This window comes from Pimephales promelas, chromosome 22 (assembly GCF_988280905.1).
Source record: "Pimephales promelas chromosome 22, fPimPro1.hap1.1, whole genome shotgun sequence".
Classification (NCBI taxonomy): Eukaryota; Metazoa; Chordata; class Actinopteri; order Cypriniformes; family Leuciscidae; genus Pimephales; species Pimephales promelas.
In genome coordinates this window covers 19,653,015-19,673,855 of record NC_142790.1, presented here as the reverse complement: position 1 = coordinate 19,673,855, position 20,841 = coordinate 19,653,015, and the positions used below count along the sequence as shown (strand labels likewise).

General features: G+C 37.8%; 2 protein-coding genes across 4 annotated transcripts; one reads left to right on the top strand and one right to left on the bottom strand.

Moving 5' to 3' along the window:
• Positions 1–436: 436 nt before the first annotated feature.
• On the top strand, positions 437–20,839 carry spice1 (spindle and centriole associated protein 1). Of its 3 annotated transcripts, XM_089125971.1 has the most exons (20): positions 437–651; positions 1,613–1,749; positions 2,348–2,380; positions 12,928–13,034; positions 13,131–13,178; positions 13,935–14,081; positions 14,988–15,090; positions 15,191–15,309; positions 15,634–15,713; positions 15,794–15,900; positions 16,004–16,123; positions 16,729–16,997; positions 17,083–17,214; positions 17,314–17,437; positions 17,557–17,670; positions 18,191–18,543; positions 19,801–19,984; positions 20,063–20,144; positions 20,310–20,373; positions 20,488–20,839. In XM_089125971.1, the coding sequence occupies exons 4-20, from the start codon at positions 12,945–12,947 to the stop codon at positions 20,539–20,541; spliced, it is 2,190 nt and encodes a 729-aa protein (XP_088982097.1). In that variant the 5' UTR covers positions 437–651; positions 1,613–1,749; positions 2,348–2,380; positions 12,928–12,944; the 3' UTR covers positions 20,542–20,839. The 3 variants fall into 3 exon arrangements, with proteins under 3 accessions (XP_088982097.1, XP_088982095.1, XP_088982096.1); XM_089125969.1 differs by lacking the exons at positions 437–651; positions 1,613–1,749; positions 2,348–2,380 and adding an exon at positions 12,505–12,593; XM_089125970.1 differs by lacking the exons at positions 437–651; positions 1,613–1,749; positions 2,348–2,380 and adding an exon at positions 12,559–12,630.
• shisa2b (shisa family member 2b) lies at positions 3,427–11,488 on the bottom strand. The gene is made up of 2 exons (XM_039666996.2): positions 10,253–11,488; positions 3,427–5,786 (listed from the first exon to the last, which is right to left on the bottom strand). The coding sequence occupies exons 1-2, from the start codon at positions 10,554–10,556 to the stop codon at positions 5,203–5,205; spliced, it is 888 nt and encodes a 295-aa protein (XP_039522930.2). The 5' UTR covers positions 10,557–11,488; the 3' UTR covers positions 3,427–5,202.
• Positions 20,840–20,841: the final 2 nt, after the last annotated feature.

Here is a 20,841-nt window from a genome sequence, read left to right as displayed (position 1 = left end):
GCATAGTTATTAATTTTTTCCTAATTTATACACGTTTTTAACAACTTGAGGGTGAGTAAATTACAGAACGATCCTTTTTGGGTGAACTAACCCTTTAAATAAATTAAATGACTCACAGTTGAATGAGAAGTAAATGGGACGATTCAGTGAGTGTTGACTGATTGAGTCTGATTCAAATAGCTAACTCATCAGTTCGAGTCTGGTTTGTGAATGTACTTATTCAAAAGAACCGATTCATAAGAGTCAGTTGTTCGCGATTCCGCAACGTCGCATTATATCTGACGCCTGGAAAGGAGTTTTCCTTCGGACTAGGCCTATAACTTATTTCAGAATGATAGTGGTGAGTTAATAATAGCGTAATTTAACTGGAATCGAAACCAGAAATTAACCATTTAACCGGAATTTACTACATTCTTCTGGGTTTTAGGGGATTACCAAACTTAACTCAAAAGGGTTCACGTTCTCTCAGGAAGAGAGTTCGTTTTAAAATTGCAGAGCTAAAAGATGAGCTTAGCTTGATTTGATTCACTTATGTGCTGGTTTAAAACGTGAAAGCTAACATTCACTACAGGCTTATAAATGGAGATTGATTTGTGCTTTCTCCGGCCGGGTTTGTTTGAAGTGAGCTTCGGAGCTGAGTCAGAGTTACAGGTAAGGAAATGAGCTGAGGTGGAGTGTTGTCGTAAGATTAAAGACAGGAAAGAAAGTAGAGCACTAACACATTTAACAACTTGTGTAAGTCTTGCCTTATTTAAACCTTGAATCATTAAATTTGATTTCCTCCCCCCCCCCCCCCCCCCCCATGCGACCATTTAGTGTACGTGAAATAAAATCTAACGTTAGGACTGAAGTTGAAGTTATTTGTAAAAAATAAATAAATAAATATAAATGACGGTTGGATAACTTAAAACGTAAGAAACCTGGTTGTCTTAAAATTTTGAGTTCATTGAAAAAAATGAGTAAATTTAATGAATCAACATAAGCTCTTTAAACTTTTTTTATTCAATACCATGAAAACATGATGTAGCCTATTACATATTGACATTACATCAGCTTCCAGAAAATGAAAGAAAAATATATTACACACAATTCAGTGCTTTCTAAGCATTACTGTCAAAGCTTTTTTGTTTGTTCCAAAGGATTTACTTTAAAGTCATTTTAAAATGTGAAAAATTTGGTTTGCTTTCAGCACTTGAATGGTATTTTCCTAACACAATAAATAGCTATCATAGTTGTTCTTTACTTTCCAAATTGTCATTCTAAGTATAAAAAAGTCATACACTTATATCATCCACTTCAGTTTCCTACTAATATAAGTCTTTCCAAAGTAATCTTGACTAAATAAAGTGAAAAAACAGATCCAAAATGGTTTATTTTTCTTGAGCACAAAATTCACAGGTATATGAAATATTAAGCTTAAATCTTTCCAAAACATGCTACAAGTATTTTGTTAGATTCTTCCTGGCTTAAATAAATAAATGTTTTGAATTAATTATGGGAGTGACGGCAAGATATAATTGAGAATAATACAGGTTCATTTAAGTCTTAATAAAACTGTAAGGGTGTGTGTGACCCCGTATCCTCAATCACCTCAATGATCTCTCATTGCTAGTAAGTCCACACCCATGTCTCTGAATAAGAGCCAACTCTGTCCAGCTCCACTGCCTCCAATATGGGGAATCCATTCCTGTTCCACCTCAGCAAGAACCACATGGATCCATTTCAACTCCGTCCAAGGACTCCACAAATGTTAGTCTGACCTTAAAGTTTCCATATAACATGCCAAAAACACAGACAGACTTTACCAACAACAGCAATTATTGTTTTGTTTTTTTTTTTGGTTTTTTTTTTTGTTTTGTTTGTACATTATAATTGTAGGCAGCCATTGTCTGGGTGGAAAGTTTGACTTGTGACTTGTGCTGTTAAATGTGTTTAAAGACACCTCTGCTTTCTAACAAGATCAACTAGACTATGAATAACTATTTGTGTTCAAGTATTTCTTTAAATTCAACTCTCAAATTCACTTTTGTGTATAATGTACTCAAATATTACTATCTAAACACAACTGTCCTCACTTTAAAAATTGATCGGTTGACTTATCTCAAAAAAGTTAATTAGCAAAAATGATTAAGCAAATAAACTTCATGCATAATTGGAAGAATTAAATTATGTGAACTTGACAATTACACACAACTTAATTTTTTCAGTTACGTTTATTAATAAATATAAGGCAACGGGTTTCCTCACTTTTTTAAGTTAATTCAACTGATGAGTTTTTACACTGCTTATGTTTAAAACTTTTGCATGTACAAAATTAAACTAATAAAGGTACAAATTACATTTTCAGATCTGTGAGGTCACCGATGCAATGACATATGGGGTAAGTTCTGATTGAACTGTCATTTGACACAACATTGCAGGTATTTGTTGGTAAATGATCACATACATTGTGAGAGAAAATTAATATTTTTAGTTTTGTTCAAGTTGTTTAAAACAAGTGTTTTTAATAAAAGTAAAAAAAGTGGTTGGATATTTATTCTAAAATGTCTCATCATACATAATATTTGTAATTTTAACAAGTTTTCACTCTAGTAAGTTGATGATTTGTAGAAAAAATATAATTCACAGCCTGTTAACATCTCTCTGTTAGACATGTTAACAGCATATAAATGTCTTTTTGAACTGGCAGCACTTCATCTTTCAACAACTTGAAGAATCTGACCACTTTTATTCATATTAATTGTATGTTGACAGCTGCCGGAACTTACTGTCGTTCATCATTTTCTATTTTATCAGTATCTCCTTCAGAGAGGCAAGCAAAAACTACTTCTACATTGACTGTTAGACTACACTTCTTTTATAATGATGAGTAATGATGCTGAAAATTCAGCTTTGACATCACAGAAATACATATTTTAAATAAATATTGAACATTTTAAATTGTTGTAATAGTTAAAATTAAATTACTCCAGCCTCTGTGAGCAAGAGACTTCTCTCAACATTAAAAAAATCATTGCGACCCCAAACTTTTGAACAGTAGTGAATATGAATATAACTTATAGCTGTTCAATCATGACGTCAGACCAGGCTGATTCAGCATGGGTTCCAGTATATATTTATCCTAATTATTTAAAAGAAATGAGTGCATGTGCATAAGGTTTTGACTAACTGTCTTTCTGTGTATGCAAACACTTAGCATGGAAACTATGCAGAGATTTATGTACGCAGCCCCTGGTCTCGGTTTCATCATGAGTGTTGAGAGTGATGAAAGTCTGAGCACTTAAAGTCCATGTGTAACAGAAGCACTCTGGTTTAATTTAGCAATGGCAGTCTCGCAAACAGGTCCTGCACGTCTTCATTTGAGACGCCACACATACCGCTGACAGCAGCACTCAGCATCTCTAACAAACAACCAGTGACACTTCACAGTCTCTAAAAATATTTATTATTATTATTAATATATTTTATATGTAAAAGACACATCACACCCTGCTTTTAGAGAGAGAGGCACATTCACTCAAATACTCATTCAGTTCCACAAACGCACATGTATTTTACACAAAAATAGATCTGATGTGCATGTCAAGTTGCCCGGATACCTAGTCAAAAAAACAACAAAAAAAAAAAAAAAAAAAGCTCCCTGTCAAGACTTATAACTTTTCTAATAGGGGTACATCAAAATTGGGGTCTGGTCAAAATTGAAGTTCACCCAAAAAAAGAAAATTTCATCTATGGAACACACGATTTTCTAAAGAACTGTTTTTGTCCATACAATGAAAGTCAATGGGGTCCAAAACTATATTTTAGTATTTATTTATTCATATTTTGAATTAGTTTTAATTTTCAGTTTTCATGTTGAGGCATAAGCAATTTTCTTGTGCTTTTATTTAACAGTTTTAAAAAACATTCCTGAGTTTATTTTTTTTAATTTTTTTATGTTTTCATTTATTTTTATTTAGTAATTTTAGTAACTTTAGTACTTTAACTTAAACTTGTTATATTTCAGCTAGTTCTAATTTTCGTTTATGTTTTTTAAAGTTACATTTTTCATTTAATTTTTATATTTTAATTTATTTTTCAGATTATTTCAATTATTACTTTTTTTTTAATTAACTATAAAAACTCTGACTTTCATTGTAGGGACCAAAAACAACAACAACAACATTTTCAACATATCTCCTTTTGTGTTCCGCAGAAGAAAGTAATGCATTTTTTGAGTCAACTATCGTTTTAACTTTCAATTTAAAGCCAGATAACTTAAGACTGGTGATTTTTCAATCGGGCAGCATTTAATTTCATTGACTTCTGCCAGTTTGAGATCTAATGCTGGCGTTTTCAAGTTCAGACGGGTGATGGCCTTCTGCTGAAGGAGTCTGGGACTTTTCTTTCCACGCTAAACTGCTGCCATTGAGCGTGCTGAAAGAGACCCACTTCAAATGAAATGCCCTGGAACCCTTTTGGTGCTCCTCGAGTGTACCTTATGCTAAAAAAGAGGGGAGGAAAAGTGGCACACATACACAGTCCTTTCACAAGGCAGAGACTTAGTGAAGGGGAACAGTTGGCAGACAGTTTTTACTGCGTAATTGACCTTCGCATGTTGCTTTCCAAACACAGACCTATATTTTTGTATATTTTCTAATCTGTTCCTTGGCAATGTGAAAATGCAAACTTTGGTTCTTCACAATGTGAGTGTGTATATGTGAAAATGTAAGTGAGTGTGTCTGTGCTGCAGTGGGTGGAGCGTCACAGTCTGTGTCCTGTGTTCACTTCATTAGATTTTAAGCATCCAATAGGGAGCCAGGACTGTTTTTCACATTACAGCACCTGTGATTTCCATTACACACAACATATAGTGCACCACACACACATATATTCACATACTGCATCCCATAAACCAACACACCTATACAGTCACAGAGTACACAGGCAGGGTTATACAACACAAATATACATCGCATATGTACACACACACACACACACACACAGGCTTCATTTACAACAGCACCGTTAGTAACTTAAGGCATGTTACATTACACACACTTCCAGCCATTTTTATTAAGCACTGTGTCCTTTATATCACAGAACCAGTTTGAGAGTCTCGACGCAAGTGTGCATTCATGCCAACGAACCGGCATTTTGTGCTCTGAATTGATTCATTGTGTTCTTCTATTGACTTCAATTCAAATGTATTTCCTGCGGCATTCACATGGTAATTGGAGGGTATTTCTGATCCCCGGACACACTGGCCACACTAGCCACGCTGGTTGGCGGAGGGTACGGAGACTGCAATGGGCGGTATCCCGCTTGAGTGGGGTCTAGGTAAGCTGGACCCGGAGAAACGGGGTGGGCGAAACCGATGTACTGAGGATGCAGGAACTGGCCTTGGTGAGGAAGGATTTGAGTGGCCTGTTGGCAGTTTAGCACTGAGAAGTTGGTGGGCATGTTCACGTACACGCTGGCGTCTGGCGGCAGGCAGCACGAGGCCTGGGCGCGTAGCATGGGGACGGGTGCAGGGCGGGGAGCGGCGGGAGGCGCCGAAGAGCTGGAGGAGGTGGCCGTGCTCGATTGACGGGAGGACGAGCCTCGCGACGTACCCGTGCTGGCCATCATGGGAATAGTCTCGAGGACACGGGCGCTGCTGGACCCTCCTCCTGAGCCGCCACCTGACGTGTGAAGCTCCTGTTTGGGACGTAGACAGCGGCAACAGCACACAGCAACAACGGAGCCCACCAGCACGAATGCCACGAAGACCGAGCCAACGATCAGGAAAGGCACGTAGATGGGTACTGTAAAGCAGAAGCAAAAAATCCATAGAATCTTACATAACATTTAAGGTTGAACCACTGTAGTCACATGGACTATTTTAACAATGTCTTTACTACCTTTCTGGGCCTTAAGTTGCAATGACTATGGCTCGTTCAGAAAGCTCTCAGATTTCATCAAAAATATCTGAGTTCCGAATATGTGTTTGGAATGACATGAGGTTTTATTAACAAACTTCGGGAGGAGCATGTTCATATAATTAACACGGGTAGAGAGCACTGACTCCGCAATCAATGATGACGTGTATATAGATTCGGCAGTCTCACCTCAATCCATTGACAGTTTAGCAGCATCCCTCCACCACCCCTTCTCCACTCTTCTAGTCCTAACCATTTACATACGGAGGGGAGTACTCTGGGTGTGGGCCCCGGACAGCACGCTAAATACACATTAGATTTTACTCCCTCTAATTGTATGTAAGTGTGAATCGTGAAATTACTGATGTGCATCTTGAGACAAAATACTGGCACTGACATATCTTAAGACGTTCAGTTAAACATTTCAAACATGCATTTTAGCCTGGGACTAGCTTAAATCTTGTTAGTGGAACCGGAGGTAAATCACATGCTGTAGTTTTGTGACACCTGAATCAGTGAGTTTAAAGTACACCCCACAATAGGGGATTACCACGCTGATACGTAGTACTTCCGCATTCAGTGATCTCTGCGCACTGCCACTTCCGTTGAATCACCGATCACTCTGGCGAACTGATGACGAACTACACTAGATTTATTTACATGGCATCCCTGGTAAATTAGTCTGATTCATTAAAGTGCCGGCAACAAACAAACGTGCTACATTGTTTTATTTTAAAGTTTGGACCTTCATCCCGGCGAACCGCTTTAATCCACTTCTTACTTATACTCAATTCAATCAGAAAATTTAAGGAAGGTTGGCGTTGTTGGTTAGATTTACAAAGTGGAACAGAACAGTGACATCTAGGCTTCGTTTCGACCATTGTTGAACTGTGTCGGAAGTGGACATGCACAAAGTTGACAAATCCCGCCCATGAAACCCGGAAGTGTGATAATCCCCTATAACGGTTCATTTCAAAAACAACTCACGGTACAGTGAGGGACTCCGCTAAATAGAGAGCTAGACGTCATTTGGCTCTGCACTGAGCACCACTTGGGAACTTGCACATATTTTAAATCGCTGTTTTTATTTTTTATCGCATTTGCAATCAGTAGTAGCATTCTGGAGTGACTAGGTGGATGTTTACTAATCCAAGCAAAAAGAACCAACCCAAATATGGCTCGGCTCCCTGCCTTAGTGTTATTCTTTGGGAATTTGTTTGCCCTTTTTAACCATCCATCAGTCAAAAATCTGCCCAAGATTTGAAGTACCGTTCATAAAGTTTTTTTTTTGTGTGCATTTTTAAATGTGTGCTTGTAATACAACCTTTTCTAATGTATTTAGGTCATCCAGCTGTATTCACTGCTATTTGATACTAGAAAATGTAATGTTATAGTATCAGGCTTCCCAAATGACAAAAATAGAGAAAAGTGCTGGATTGCAGCACACTGGAGGACTTTGGCAGGTTTTGTTTGTGCGTAGCCCTTGAGAAATGGTTTTCCTTCACTTTAGAAAGCCCATATCCGTTTTGAATTCCTCTATGCATCCAAAGCAATTGTCCTTCCACAGCCATAAGGAAGACTAGGATATCAGTGTTGTGATTGAGCTCCTTGTAACTTCTACACCTTTAAAATTAACAATAAGCAAGTTTGAAGCCTAAAGCATTGCTGAACTTTGTTGATGTGTCACAATATTCCACACATGTGTATCTTTAAATCACAGAACAGAGCGCTCACATGTTTCCACCCCGCTCACAGATGGGTAACCTGCTGGCCCATGTTAGATGAAGGGATTTGGAGAGAGAAGCAAAAATGAAAGATGAGATGTTGCACCAGTGACTTGTCCCCAGGGGTCCAGGGCCCCTCATTAACACTTATTAAGACAGTTTTGATCTGCTCTAATCTCCTGCAACCAGCGGTGACCTCTCTGCCTGACCATGTGCATGAAAAAGCCAACAGGTACCTCTGCTTTATAGTATAATTAGACATCTGATCTCCTGGCGGAAGGTTTCTGCATTTGTTTTGTTGCATCTGCTCCCTCTGAAATTTAGTTGAATCGAATCATATATAATAGCCATGCAAACTGGATTTTGATTTTATTAAAAGAGCAAATCAAGACTCCACTTAAGCCATAACTTTAAAAAAGCAGCCATTGTTTAACTATTTATTAGGCTCCTACATTATGAAATCAAACGTGATTGCTGTGCAAAAAAATGACAGGGGAGTCATTTTTACAGGAGCTCTTTTGTGCGTTGGTAGTTATTACTATAACAGTGGAATTTTTCAGTAAATGACCTGAATTTTGGCAAGCTTTAAGTTTGCGTGCATGTTTTGAAAATCACTGCTTTTTGGCAGTTGAAACCCGAACACCCCCCCTTTTTAACTCACTATTCAAAGTTACACACAAATGTGTGTGGAAAAACAATAGAGAATCTGTTACTACATGTTATTTCCATAGATTTATTGTTCCTGAGTGACATTATGTTATATTCCAAAGTGTGTTAATGGTAACAAAAGGTGTCTAATGAGATGGACGGAGACACAGTCAAGACAGGACTTTTTTATTCTTTGTATCATTTAGTATCATATCATTCTTCGTATCATGCACATCCATTCAAAGTAACATTAAAAAACAAAAAGAGAAAGATAAAACTATGCATGATCGTTGAAGTCAAATCAAGAATGTTATTAGTGAATCCAGCCAAATTGAGCCAATGTATCAGTGAAGTTCACATACAGGACAACAGCAAGGGCCCCTCATGTCCTTAAAAGGTTTGGGCCCCATTAACTTGAATTCACACCTGTTGCATTATTGTCCAAATGGAGCCAGGCCTTCAACTGCCAGACAGGCTCTGTCAATAGCAGACCACCATTTCCTCTTGCTTTTGAGATATGCATCATTAGAAGTGTCTAAAAACCCTATGTTTCTAATGTAAAGTCTTTATTTCACTGCTGTTTTTATCTGTTGGGTTCGTCAATGTAGGCATATGAATTATCTTTGAACAGTTTATTAACAATTTATTAGTTAAATATTTGTTTGCCAAATTTGGTATTTTTGTACATTTTAATGTTTTTGTTGTTTTATTATTGTTTTATTGTTTTAATTCATCTGAAAATTCTATAATGTCCAATAGTTTGTGCATTAATTGAAGGTTTCATCATGTGACAATTGCGTGTCCCCAATGAGTGTGCACTATATTTTTAGTTCAGATGAGGGGAAATTCAGGGACCCCATTTGAATTCAAAGTTTTTGAGCTTGCCCAAACTGCAGAGGAAATTATGCACTGGCTTGCCTTTATGAACGAGGCTGTCAGCACATCACACTAGGGATCCGGTCAAGTCTTAACTTGATCCTCGTAGGTAACCGGACGACTGGAGATCGGGCGCGCGTTACTTGGGCTAACTCTAGCTAGGCCTATTTATAACTTCGCGCAGTACAATTTACCATTTGTGAGTGAGTGGACGGTTAGGTGCCAATTTGGATGCCAATTTAACTGCAGCTGTCAAAACATGGATAGCAATGGCATTAAATCTTATATTTAGGGGCGAGAATCGTTAACGATTAGGGTTCCGATTCCTTCTTAACCATCCACTTCCGGATAATGATTCTTTCAGTAACTTACTTTTAAGGAAGAAAAAAAAATGCTTTTACAGTCCTCAACAACAGTATACTAAATGATATCATTTCATATTTCAACAAAACAGCTATAATTATTAGAAAGAAACAATTTCTAAAAATCCAGTAAGCCACCAATATATATAATTATTATAATAATTTATATATATATATATATATATATATATATATATATTAATGTATATAAAATTATATTAATAATTTAATTATAATATAATTATATAATGCAACATATTGCCCACATTGTGTATTAGGCTATTGTGTATCTTTAACGGAAATGACGAGTCCGATTAATTCAGTAACGGCCAACTGATTCAAAAGTGATTAATTAAAACCGCTTGTTTATAAGAATCATGTAATACATGGTCTCCTTCTAAATAAGAAGCGCTTCGTTTCCAACCCCAGTCCTGCTTAGATGGATTGTTGGAGATAAACAGCCAAACAACATTAACCTTAAGTGTTTTTAACCTCATTTGAACACGAAACTCAACCCAAATAACTTTCTCAAATAGTGGAGCTTTTACTCACAAAACGCCCGAGGGTGGGACACAACGAGTGGGTCGATATACGTTACACACTGCTGCTGCTCTGAAAGCTATTGAATTAAACCATTTAAACTTAGCTGGAGTACAATTCGATTACACAGTAATTGCCTAATTTGTTTCAGACAGAGGAAGTTACTCTACCAGAAAACAATGCAGATGTCGTATCAGCTTACCTGCACCGGAGTTTTTGTCGTCCTTGTCCCCGGTGTTGGAGTCTTGTGTCTGTTTATCATTATCACACGAGCCCTGGTCCAGCCGAGCTTCAGTGCTGGAGCAGCAGTACCTGAGCTCGCACTTCCCGCAGCAGATGATGGCCTCGGCGCTGTCGAAGCGCTCCGGGCACTGAAAGCCGTCTCGCCACCCGACCTGAGAGTCGTGCCAGCCGTGACAGTACTCTCCACTCGCCTTCACGTTAATGATGGTCAAAAGTGTCAATACCACCGTGACGGCCATCGGGAATCCCGTGCATCCCCGCATCCTGTCACAAACCCGTGCAATGAAATCACTTCAGGTTTTGGTCAGGACCAGTTAAGTTAATGACTCGGCAAATGAAACTAATAAAAGGAGGAGACGATGTGAAAAGGAACCCAACTAACAACTTTGGAAATGTCATTGGGCAGAGAAATTCCGAGGTTAATTCAATAGATCCAGCAGAAATGCACCAGACAAGTATCCACTGTTTCCGTCACAAGACTTCCAGTAGCTTTGTTTCTAATTGAATGTAGAGACGACACATATGAAAATGCATAACAGCCATAACCGATGGGGTTTTGTGCACATAAACCATACATTCAGAATATCCCATATTCCTGTGAGAAACCTCCAGGACTTCAGACAAACTTTGCATCAATCCCGCTCTGAACGGATCTTCATGTCGCCACTTCTCAAATGTCTTCCCCTGAGAGACGGAGTAACCAGCACTGACTTGTAATCCATACGCTCGATTCTTCAATGTGTTCTCACGAAATCTTTTTTTTCCCTTCCCAGTCAAGGAAGTTTTTCCATATTAATCCATATCATGCTGTTTTCACTTAAGTTTGGGGAGGTCCAGCTCAATAATAATTAATAGAGCACTCAACTGCTCGTAGTCAGCTGTCAATATTTCAAGCAGGAGAGCAGTGCATAGTGAAGGATTGATAGACTGAGAGTGACCCACTGACAACTCTCCTCCATCCAGACCAGAGGGTAGCTGCTGCTACCCGTCAATCGGCGCATGCGCAGTGCCGTGCCTTAGATTAGAACTCGGACTTTTTGCTTCTCCGCCTGTTGCACAGCAAACAAGTGTCATTGTATGTTGGCGGGGGCCCCTAGGAGTTTCAGGAGCGGCTTCTGTGCGATGGGTGTTTAGCGGTGCCCGTGGGGATCTGCCTGAGCACAAAAGAGACGGAAACGCCGTATTGTAATGCATTTAGCTCGCCGGTGGCTCACATCTATTAGGGTCCGCAATTTGAACTAAAAGATCGCTTTCTGTGAATGAAAGGCCACTATCAACAGCAGACGGAAAAAAACGACTAAATTAATAATATATGTAAAAATAAATAATGTACAATGTTGCATTTAATCCGGTATAATTAAAAAGTAATTTTGTATCATTAATATAATATAAATAATTACAAAAAGTTGGAAACGGACAGGAAAAATAAATAAAATAAATAATAAAAGATATTTATTAACTATAGAAATAGAGAAAGACTAGAGAAATAAGGATGCCACTTTAATATTAATATCATATTTATAATATAATATAATAGCCTACATGCTCTTTACATTTGAAGAAAGCGGGATAGTTCACCCAAATATTAACATTTTCTCATCATTTACTCACCCTCAAGTTGTTCCAAATCTGTATGAATTTCTTTTTTTTTTCTGCTGAACATAATGGGATATATTTTGAAGAATATGTAACCAAACAGTTGATGAGCCCCACTGACTTCCAGTATGGGGGGAAACACTAGCTACTTGGGTCCATCAACTGTTTGATTATCGACATGACATTCTTCACATTCACAATACATTCATTTGTGTTCAAAAGAAGTAAAATGTAAAAAAAAAAATGGTTCGGAATGTTCTCGGTGTTATATTACATTTATTTTAGTTTCTATTTAAACACAAGAAGATCTTGTTCTTCGAGACTTCTCAAGTGGGATGGCGTGCAGACTGCAGACTCGGAACTAAATAAAATATAATTTGAAACAATGGAAATTTTAAGGCGACATTCTAGCGCACTCTGGTGGACAAATGTTAGGAAGTATTTCAGGAAAGTAATAAAAAGATAAAAACGTATCAAAGACAACATTTAACCTATCTATAGCTTCTTATGATATTTCCTTACCTTTTTATTTATTTTTTTTTTTAGAAATATTCTAGTCTCCGAGAAACAAAATTAAAATTAGTTATTTTATAGCCACAGAGCACGGGGACTTTTATTTTAAACTGTGTTGTAGCGGTGCTTTTAAATTTGTCCAGATCAACGCTTCCGCAATCCTGTTACTACAACACTAACTAAAACAAACGGTAAAATCTTTGTCCGCTAATTTTCTGTCAGTTTCAGGTAAAAAAAAAGTTTATATTTTGCCAATACCATGCCAACCGTTTCGTCATTCATTATGCACGATTAGCTAAGCTAGCAGTTAGCCAGGATGTGTTTGAATTGTTAGCATGTGTGTGCCTTATTATGAATAGATAAGCTTCATAATTCGTAAAGATACGGTTTTTTAAAAACAATAACCATCATTTCCATAACGCTGCTCTGCAGATACAGAAAACTATTCCTGTTTAAGTGCAGACTTTATCATTAGTTTATTATGGCGTATATTTTGTCCAACAATAATATGTTTTGTTTCCATAGGTGTCTGTTACTGTGAGATGTCTTTAGTGCGAGTGAACCGTCCTTTATATGGTGTGGGTAAAAGACCAGGGCGAACCAAGAAGTCTGCACCAAAGAAAGAATGGGTGGTGAGAAACCTTCATGCAACAAATTACACGTTTAAACCCTTCTTCTTCTTTTTTGGGGGGAAGTGGTGTCTTATCATTTCTCTCTTTTTCTTTTAGGACACAGTCAATGATCTTTCATTGCATAAAGCCACACCAGAGGAACTGGTAAGTTTACTGTTAAAGCAAAATATGTTTCTCCTGCTCTCAACGAAGGCGGTCGCATTTTCTCTCTCTCCCTCCTCTTACCTCCCCTGCTTTGCCCCCCTCGTCACGTCTAGTCTACTGTCTTGTTCTTTGAGAGACTTTCTCAGCACTGCTCTCCAAACTAAGAAATCATGGATTTAACCAACTGGTATCCAAACGCAATTGACACCATCTTCTCGACAAGAAAGCTGGGATTCGTGGAGCCCGACTGGTGATTGTTGACTCTGTCTGGAACCTGATCAAGGTTGTCTCCATGGCAACTTGCTGTGTATCGGTATGACAATCCTGCAGACTGAGGCACGTAGTTCCATACCCCGTCCCTCGCCTTTGCCACTTTGTACCCCCAGTCTGACAGGTGGGTCTGTGACCAGTGCCTGAAATGGCTTCAGGACCGGATGGGTGCTTGCCTGTGCCGGGCTACCCTCACCCACCCACCCCTCACCCTTGTTACAAGTCTTGTTCATGTAGAGTGTACTGATTGTGTGCTAATGTTGCTGAGGTGATTATTTCCTGTTCCCTCGCTGTACTCTTAGAGGAGCATAGTCTGGGGGTTGCCCTTTTTCTCCTCGCCTCTCCTCTTGTCATGCTGTATTTTTCCTCTTGATATTCCTTACTTGTGAGACGAATAAAGGCATTATCTAATCTAACCTAAAGCTTTTAAGTTTATTCTTATGCATTTATTAATCTATCTTTCTCCTTGCATTGATCTCCTCTCAGGCCCGGCGTCATGAGATGCACAGATCTCAGAATAAAGTCGTGGCACAGTGGGAATTAAGAGAAAAAGCTCTCGCACACAGACGGAGGAAAAACCATCCCTCCAGCCCTCCAGGACTTGATAGAGCCCGACTCAACATCATCAGAGAGGTGCGTATGGATCACTGACTGCTTGCAGAATTAAGCTTTGTAATAATAATAATAATACAACTGGAAAGAAATTGAACATGTTTTAGCCCTATACACTGTATCATAGGTTTTTGTTTGTGTCTTTTTGATGGGAAATCTTTAGTGATTTTTATAAAGGAAATGTAAGAATATCTTGTAGCCTATGTTGTTTGTAATATCTCAAGATAACAGCTAATGGACTGAAGCAACTTCGGTTTACTTAATTATCCATACATCTCTTTTTTGTTGTTGAAAAAAATCATGCTAAATCATGAGTATCAAAAATTATATATTAATGTTTATTTATTCTATGTTTTTTGTATCAATCTCCCAATCATCATTGCATTACATCATTTGTTCTGCCCCCACAGTACAAAATACAGAGCTTTGATTATAAAACAAATAATTTAATTATCATAATTTAAGACGTATGATTGGGAGATATGGAGTGACAACTGGTATTTATAAGCAGTTTATGTAAGTAGTCTACTGTTATATAAATCTTGCTATATAAACCTATTTACTTTACAAAATAAAATGTTACTTTTTGGCCATATAAATATCAACAACTGCACCAAATTTCTTATTTTTTCTCAGTTTGGCCTCTGAATAAAATGGGTTTTTTTGTACTCTAGTATGAATTGCACATTCTCCTGTAATGTATCATACTATAGTCATAACATCAGCCATAAAAGCCTGATGTATCAGATATGATACCCAACAAAAACACACATGCAAACTTTGTTTTACAAGGTTCAGTAAACCGTTCCATATTAAAAAAAACTGTTCCATATTATTTAATTTTTTCATGTCAGGATTAAAACAAGCTCATACTAATATTTTCACATATCAAATCACAAAAAGATTACGAAAATCTTATTTGTTTAGGTGTTTTCAGATCAGTGTCAGTTGCAAGATGTCATTGCACGATCAGACAGAGCTTTGGCTGTTGTGAAAGACCTGTTTGGTGATGCACCCCGTCGTCGTACAGGTAGTCCATTCTTGTGCAGTAGAAGTTAATGTGCCATTATCTGCTTATCTGCATTAATGAGTATTGTGTACATATGCAAGTTCATATATTTTTGTTATAGGCTTTCCCACCATTACCGTGGCACCTGACTGCGAGTCTGACTCTGAGCTTCCTGTTCTTCAAAGACCTGATCCTCCAACCGAGCTGTCATTACTCAGCCAGTCTATGATGGATCGGCAGGTACTGCTTCACGAGCACCGCCTACAGCTCTGTAATAAAACTAGGGCTGTCACTATTCCTTGAATAAAATTGCCTTTATGCACAGCTCCACTACTTCCTGAACTACAGCCAGCTCCTTGTTTCCTGTTTTCCATTATTGGACAAACTGATTAATCCAGCTGTGTCTGACCTCAGTAGTCACAACAACAATAATCAGGCACACCTGAATTAATCAAGTTTGTCCAATAATGGAAGACAGGAAACAAGGAGCTGGCTGAAGTTCAGGAAGTATCGCAGCTGTGCATAAAGCCAATTAGAGTGTTTAGTTTTAAAAATCTTTTCTAGGCCCTGAATGAGTTGGAGTGTGAAGAGGATCATGATGAAGTCCATGATTCCTCGGTGCACCTCAGTTCTATGATGCACAGGTGTGAAGGACCTCAATAAACAATTTCTAATCATGTTTTGATTGTCTTTAACATACTTTTTTTTTAATGCTTGTTTTCAGGAAGAGAAATCAGTGTAGGTCAAAGTCCTTTCCATGGGTTTCAGACCAGCTGGAGCAAGATCTACCCCAGACACCATGCAATACTGGAGTCAGAGAAGACCAGGCAGGTAATGAAGACATGATGATGATGATTATATCATTTTAGGTTAGATGTGATGTCAAGTTGAACTTTGTTGTTTTATTTTAAACATCTATATTCATTTTCCCCAGCCCTCAATGCCACAGTGGCAGTACAGCGTTTAAAAGCCAGACAGACTCATCCTGATGTTAACCAGTCCAGCTCACTAGTCAACCAGGTTCTGAACCCAGAGCCTGTTTCCTCTCAACCAGGTAGGACACTGTTATCAGACACTCTTTTCTAAATATATAAGATCATTTGAACGGTACTATACTACTGTTCACCTGTTTGGGGTTGTTTTTAAATAATTTTATTCAGAAAGGATGCATTAAATTGGTCAAACGTGACTGTAAAGACATTTTGTTACAAAATATTTCAAATATTTCTGAAAAATGTATCACTGTTTGCATAATAATATTAAGCAGAACAACTGTTTTTAATATTGGTTCTAAAAAAAATATCTTGAGCATGAATTCGGTAAATTATCAGCAAAGTAGAAATATATAAAATAGTTTTTTGAATGGTTGTTTGTATACATATATATATATATATATATATATACTGTACACATACATGCATGTAATTTGAATATTCTAATTTAAATATTAATATTAACTTAAATGGTTATATCCTAATGTACAATGAATGTTACTTTGTATACAGTATGTATATATATATATATATATATATATATATATATATATATATATTAATTATATATAAATTCTAAAATTCACTTAAATTCTAGATTAAATGGCAATAATAACTGCATTTCATCCAGATGAAACCTCTTTCAAACCTCTTTTTTTTTTCTCAGGGAAGAGAAAGTCAGTGCAAGCCAATAGGGGGCGCTCAAGGCATACATCTGTCCTGAATGGTTCAGGGTTGAGCTCTCTGTCAGGAAATCAGTCCAGTATAGAGCTTCTGCAGAGTATGCTTGAGCAAGTGGAGACTGAGCTGGATGCTCTAGACCACCAGAGGCCCATGAGCTCGGAAGCCAGACCGGAGCAAGAGAGACAGGGCCTCACCGGCTTCTCTGTGGCTCTAGTGGCAACACTTGGACGTCTAGCCAGACATATCAGAAAAGTAAGTCCATACACAAATTAAATCCAAAAGCTGTTTGGAAATTGTTCAGATGAGTCACTTTCTCATTGACATCACTTGCACACAGAGAGAAGATGAGGCTCTGAGAGAGGCAGAGGAGAGAAGGCGTCTAGAGGAAGAGGTGAAGGAGCAGAGGGCTCTGATTGACGCCCTGACTGTGGAGTCACTAACACTGAGGGAAGAGAGCGCCACCATGCAGGTGAACCACTTTTCCTTAAGCAATATTATCCCGATATTATTTGCAGGCTTGTCTGTTCAGATGCCATTTTTGATGGTGCTTCTTGTTGCTTCCTTACAGACGAGGCTGCAAGAGCAGATATCTGAACTACAGCAGCGTCTAGATGCTGTAGAACTGGTGGTGGGAAGACCAGATTCTGCAAAACCACACACAACTGTTCAAATCACAGACAACACAGCTCAAAGTAACTACCACAAACTGTAGATAAGATCAACCTATCAGGCACTGTTTTGAAGTATTTTATTATTTGATCAGGATTGGTTATTTTGAGTATGTATCTGAACAGTATGTTGTGTTCTATAGAAAGCAGTAATCTGGAGTCTGGCTGTACTGAAAAAGATCCACAGCAACAGGACTTTGTCTCTGCAGCTGTTCTGCTCTCTCCTCCTCGCCAAAGAGATGGTCTGCTTCCCGTTGGTCAGTCTGAAGTGCACAAAGATCCCTCTTTCTGTCAATTTACAACTAGTGTTTAGGACATCACTATTATTGTTGTTCATACATGCTTACAGTTCAAACTTAACATTGCGAAATCCCCATAGACATTGTTCAAATTCATATGCATGGGACCTCTTTTCAATTTTAACAGTATCCACCTAGCAACCATTCCGAATCCCATAGCAACCCCCTTTGAAAATAGTGATGAATTTGCAAATGCTAGGTTACTTTTTTTTTAAAGAAAAGGAAAAAAATGACTTGGGCTGCCTGGCATCCACTCAATGTGGTGGGTTTACATGAGCAAAACAACTGAAAAAACTTTCAGTTGACTCAACTTTCTATAACTTTATCAACAATGACATTGTAATGTTTAAGCAGCAACTGAGTTTTAAGGTTAAAAACATATGTGTCTTAGGAAGTCACTCACTTTTTTTCATTTTTGAAAGTTTAAGTGACTCATGAATGTGAGTGACTCAGCAGTATTTTTTCTCACTTCTCCTAGTGTGTCGTCCACATTCACATGCAACCTCACCGCACTACAGCGGCTCCTATTCAGCAACAGGAAGCCAGGGTTCACTTGAGGACTTCGACATCTCCATCTCTCCTTCCTCTTATGCCAGCCTACCACGGCCCACTCCTCTGCTGGACGATCTCTCACAGGACGCCATGCTAGGGGAGATCGCCGAACTGACCCGCCAGAACTCAGCGATCCGGGCCCAGTTGGGGCCGCACCGTCCGTCTCCTACTGGAGCTTCAGTATCAAGGGAGCACAGCGCAGAACGGCTGTCCTCAACAAATTCTGTAGTTAGGCAAGTGTTGCCCTCTACTGACTCTGAGCCACAGCACACACAGCAGGTTGGTTGCATATTGTGGAATTGGTGTATGAAAGTAGTCTGTTTTTCATGTTAATTATCTCTCAATTTTGTTTCTAATAATTCTGCCTTTACATCTCAAAATTGTGACACAGCTGTTGAAAAGTTTGTGATCAGTAAGATTTTTTTAAAATGTTTTTGAAAGAAGTCTATAATGCTCACCAAGGTTGCATTTAGTTGATCAAAAATACAATAAAGACAGTAATGTTGAAAAATTGTATTACCATGTAAAATAATTTTAAATAATTCCAGTTTTAAGTGTCACATGGGCCTTTAGAAATGATTCTAACTTGGTGATTTAACCACAGAAAGTGCTTTGTTTTTAAGATTTTAAACATTTGTGCTTCTTATTATTTTTGTGGAAACATGATACAATAATTCATCTAGGATTCTTTGAATTTAAAGTTTAAAAAACAGCATTTATTTGAAATTAAAATCTTTGGTAACATTACAAATGCCTTTTGCTGTCACTTTTGCAGAGGTGGACAGGAACAAAGTATGTTTACTTGAGTACTGTACTTTTTGAGGATCTGTAATTTACTTGAGTATTATTTTTCTAGAAACTTTTTACTTTAACTTCACTACATTTGATACTTTTTACTCCACTACAATTGATGATTTTGGTTTGCAGGGGTTGCACTTTGGTTTGAAATGAAAGTCGGGTTGACGTCAGAACCTGACTGATGTTGGTTTCAGACATCAACTCGATTTTCATTTTCAACCAAAATACAACGGATATTATTGAATGCACTTATTCAATCTCACATTCAATCCCACTACTGGAACTGTCTATCTAGAAAGAAATTTGATTTTGATATGAGGGTAGGTAGGCAGTCATAGATTCAGAGGCATAAGGTACTGTAAGTTTTATATACAACAATGCAACAATAATAAAACAATGCATTGACATTTACTTTATACTTTTGGTACTTAAGTACTTTTAAAAACAAGTACTTCTGTACTTTTTACCCAAGTAAAAATCTTTACAACTTTTGCTAGTAACATTTGACCAGTAGTATATGTGTTTTCACTCAATGAAGTTGTGTACTTTGTCCACCTCTGCACTTTTGAATAATTTTATATATCTATGTTGAATAAAGTAGTTAATTTCTTAATTGTGGAGAATGAGATATAAAGGCACATTTAAGAGCAATAGTCACAATTGCATATTTATACTCTTGTGTGTATATATAATGTTTAAAAGTGGTCGTTTCTTTCATTGACATCTTTTTTTGTTCAGTCTGTTTGTGTAGAGAGATCCTCAACAGTGGAGATAGAACAAAAACTGCAGGAGTTGAACCGTCAAAGTGCCGAAGCAAGAGCTAGACTACTAGAGCTCATTGAACAACAGAAGCAGAGCACCTCCCTCAGAGTTTCCCCTGCCATTTCCCCAGTACCTCCTCACTCCAGCAGCACTCATACATGTGTGTGTTTAAATTATGCTTACATCATCTCTTAACCTTCAAAATGACATCTATATGATGACTATTGATGTCTTACAGTTGTTAGGGGGATTACTCCAGAGCAATTTGTAACACTTCCTGAGAGAAGCCATTCACCACAATCCAGTGCAAGCAGTCGAAGGTGAGTTATGAAAAGCCAAGAGCAGATTTGCTTGTAACATTTGATATTTTCAGCTTGGACTCGGAAAAGCGGCTTAACTGTGCCAGTATAATTACAAGGCACATTCCAAATTGGTGTGTTGTTTTTACACCAAGCTAAGTGACATTTCTAATGCTCTTTTCTTAGGTCGGCGGGAAGAGTCTCACCACAAAGTTTAGATAGTGTGGAAATCCAGAGCATTGAGAACCAAGTATGAGATATCATGTTTAATTCACAAAACCATCTATATTTAGTTGTTTTCTATCAATAACAAGTTATTAATTTGACATATCCATGTTGCAAACTTGTCTTTTATTTCTGAAAGGTGGAAAAGCTTAAAAGAGAGGGGTGGTTTGCATTGTCATCTCATATCAAGTGACTTCACAAGGAATATCGTCTGCATAATAGCAGTCCAAATATAATTGACATCCCTAGTTTGGTTTTAATCACATCCTGGCTGCACCCGTGTAATGCTCATGTTAAAGATTCTGTGATGCCTTGTGGGCCTGCCTACGCATAGGAACTTGCACAAGGTAACAGGTGTTTGTGTCATCAGATAGATAAATAAACACTAGATGACATCAGTCTTCTTTGCAGACGGTTTAACCTAGTGTGTAATCCTCATATGAAGTATTTCATATGAAGTAACTTTATTTTATGCATTGTTTTTATTTTTATT

What these genes read in the sequence shown, in the direction of transcription:
- shisa2b (XM_039666996.2), bottom strand. Translation starts at nt 10,556, where the DNA reads ATGCGGGGATGCACGGGATTCCCGATGGCCGTCACGGTGGTATTGACA. An exon ending in CGACAAAAACTCCGGTGCAG is followed by an intron (nt 5,787 to 10,252) that starts GTAAGCTGATAC and finishes TCTGCTTTACAG; the next exon opens with TACCCATCTACGTGCCTTTC.
- spice1 (XM_089125971.1), top strand. Translation starts at nt 12,945, where the DNA reads ATGTCTTTAGTGCGAGTGAACCGTCCTTTATATGGTGTGGGTAAAAGA. An exon ending in TGCACCCCGTCGTCGTACAG is followed by an intron (nt 15,091 to 15,190) that starts GTAGTCCATTCT and finishes TTTTTGTTATAG; the next exon opens with GCTTTCCCACCATTACCGTG. An exon ending in CTCAGTTCTATGATGCACAG is followed by an intron (nt 15,714 to 15,793) that starts GTGTGAAGGACC and finishes GCTTGTTTTCAG; the next exon opens with GAAGAGAAATCAGTGTAGGT.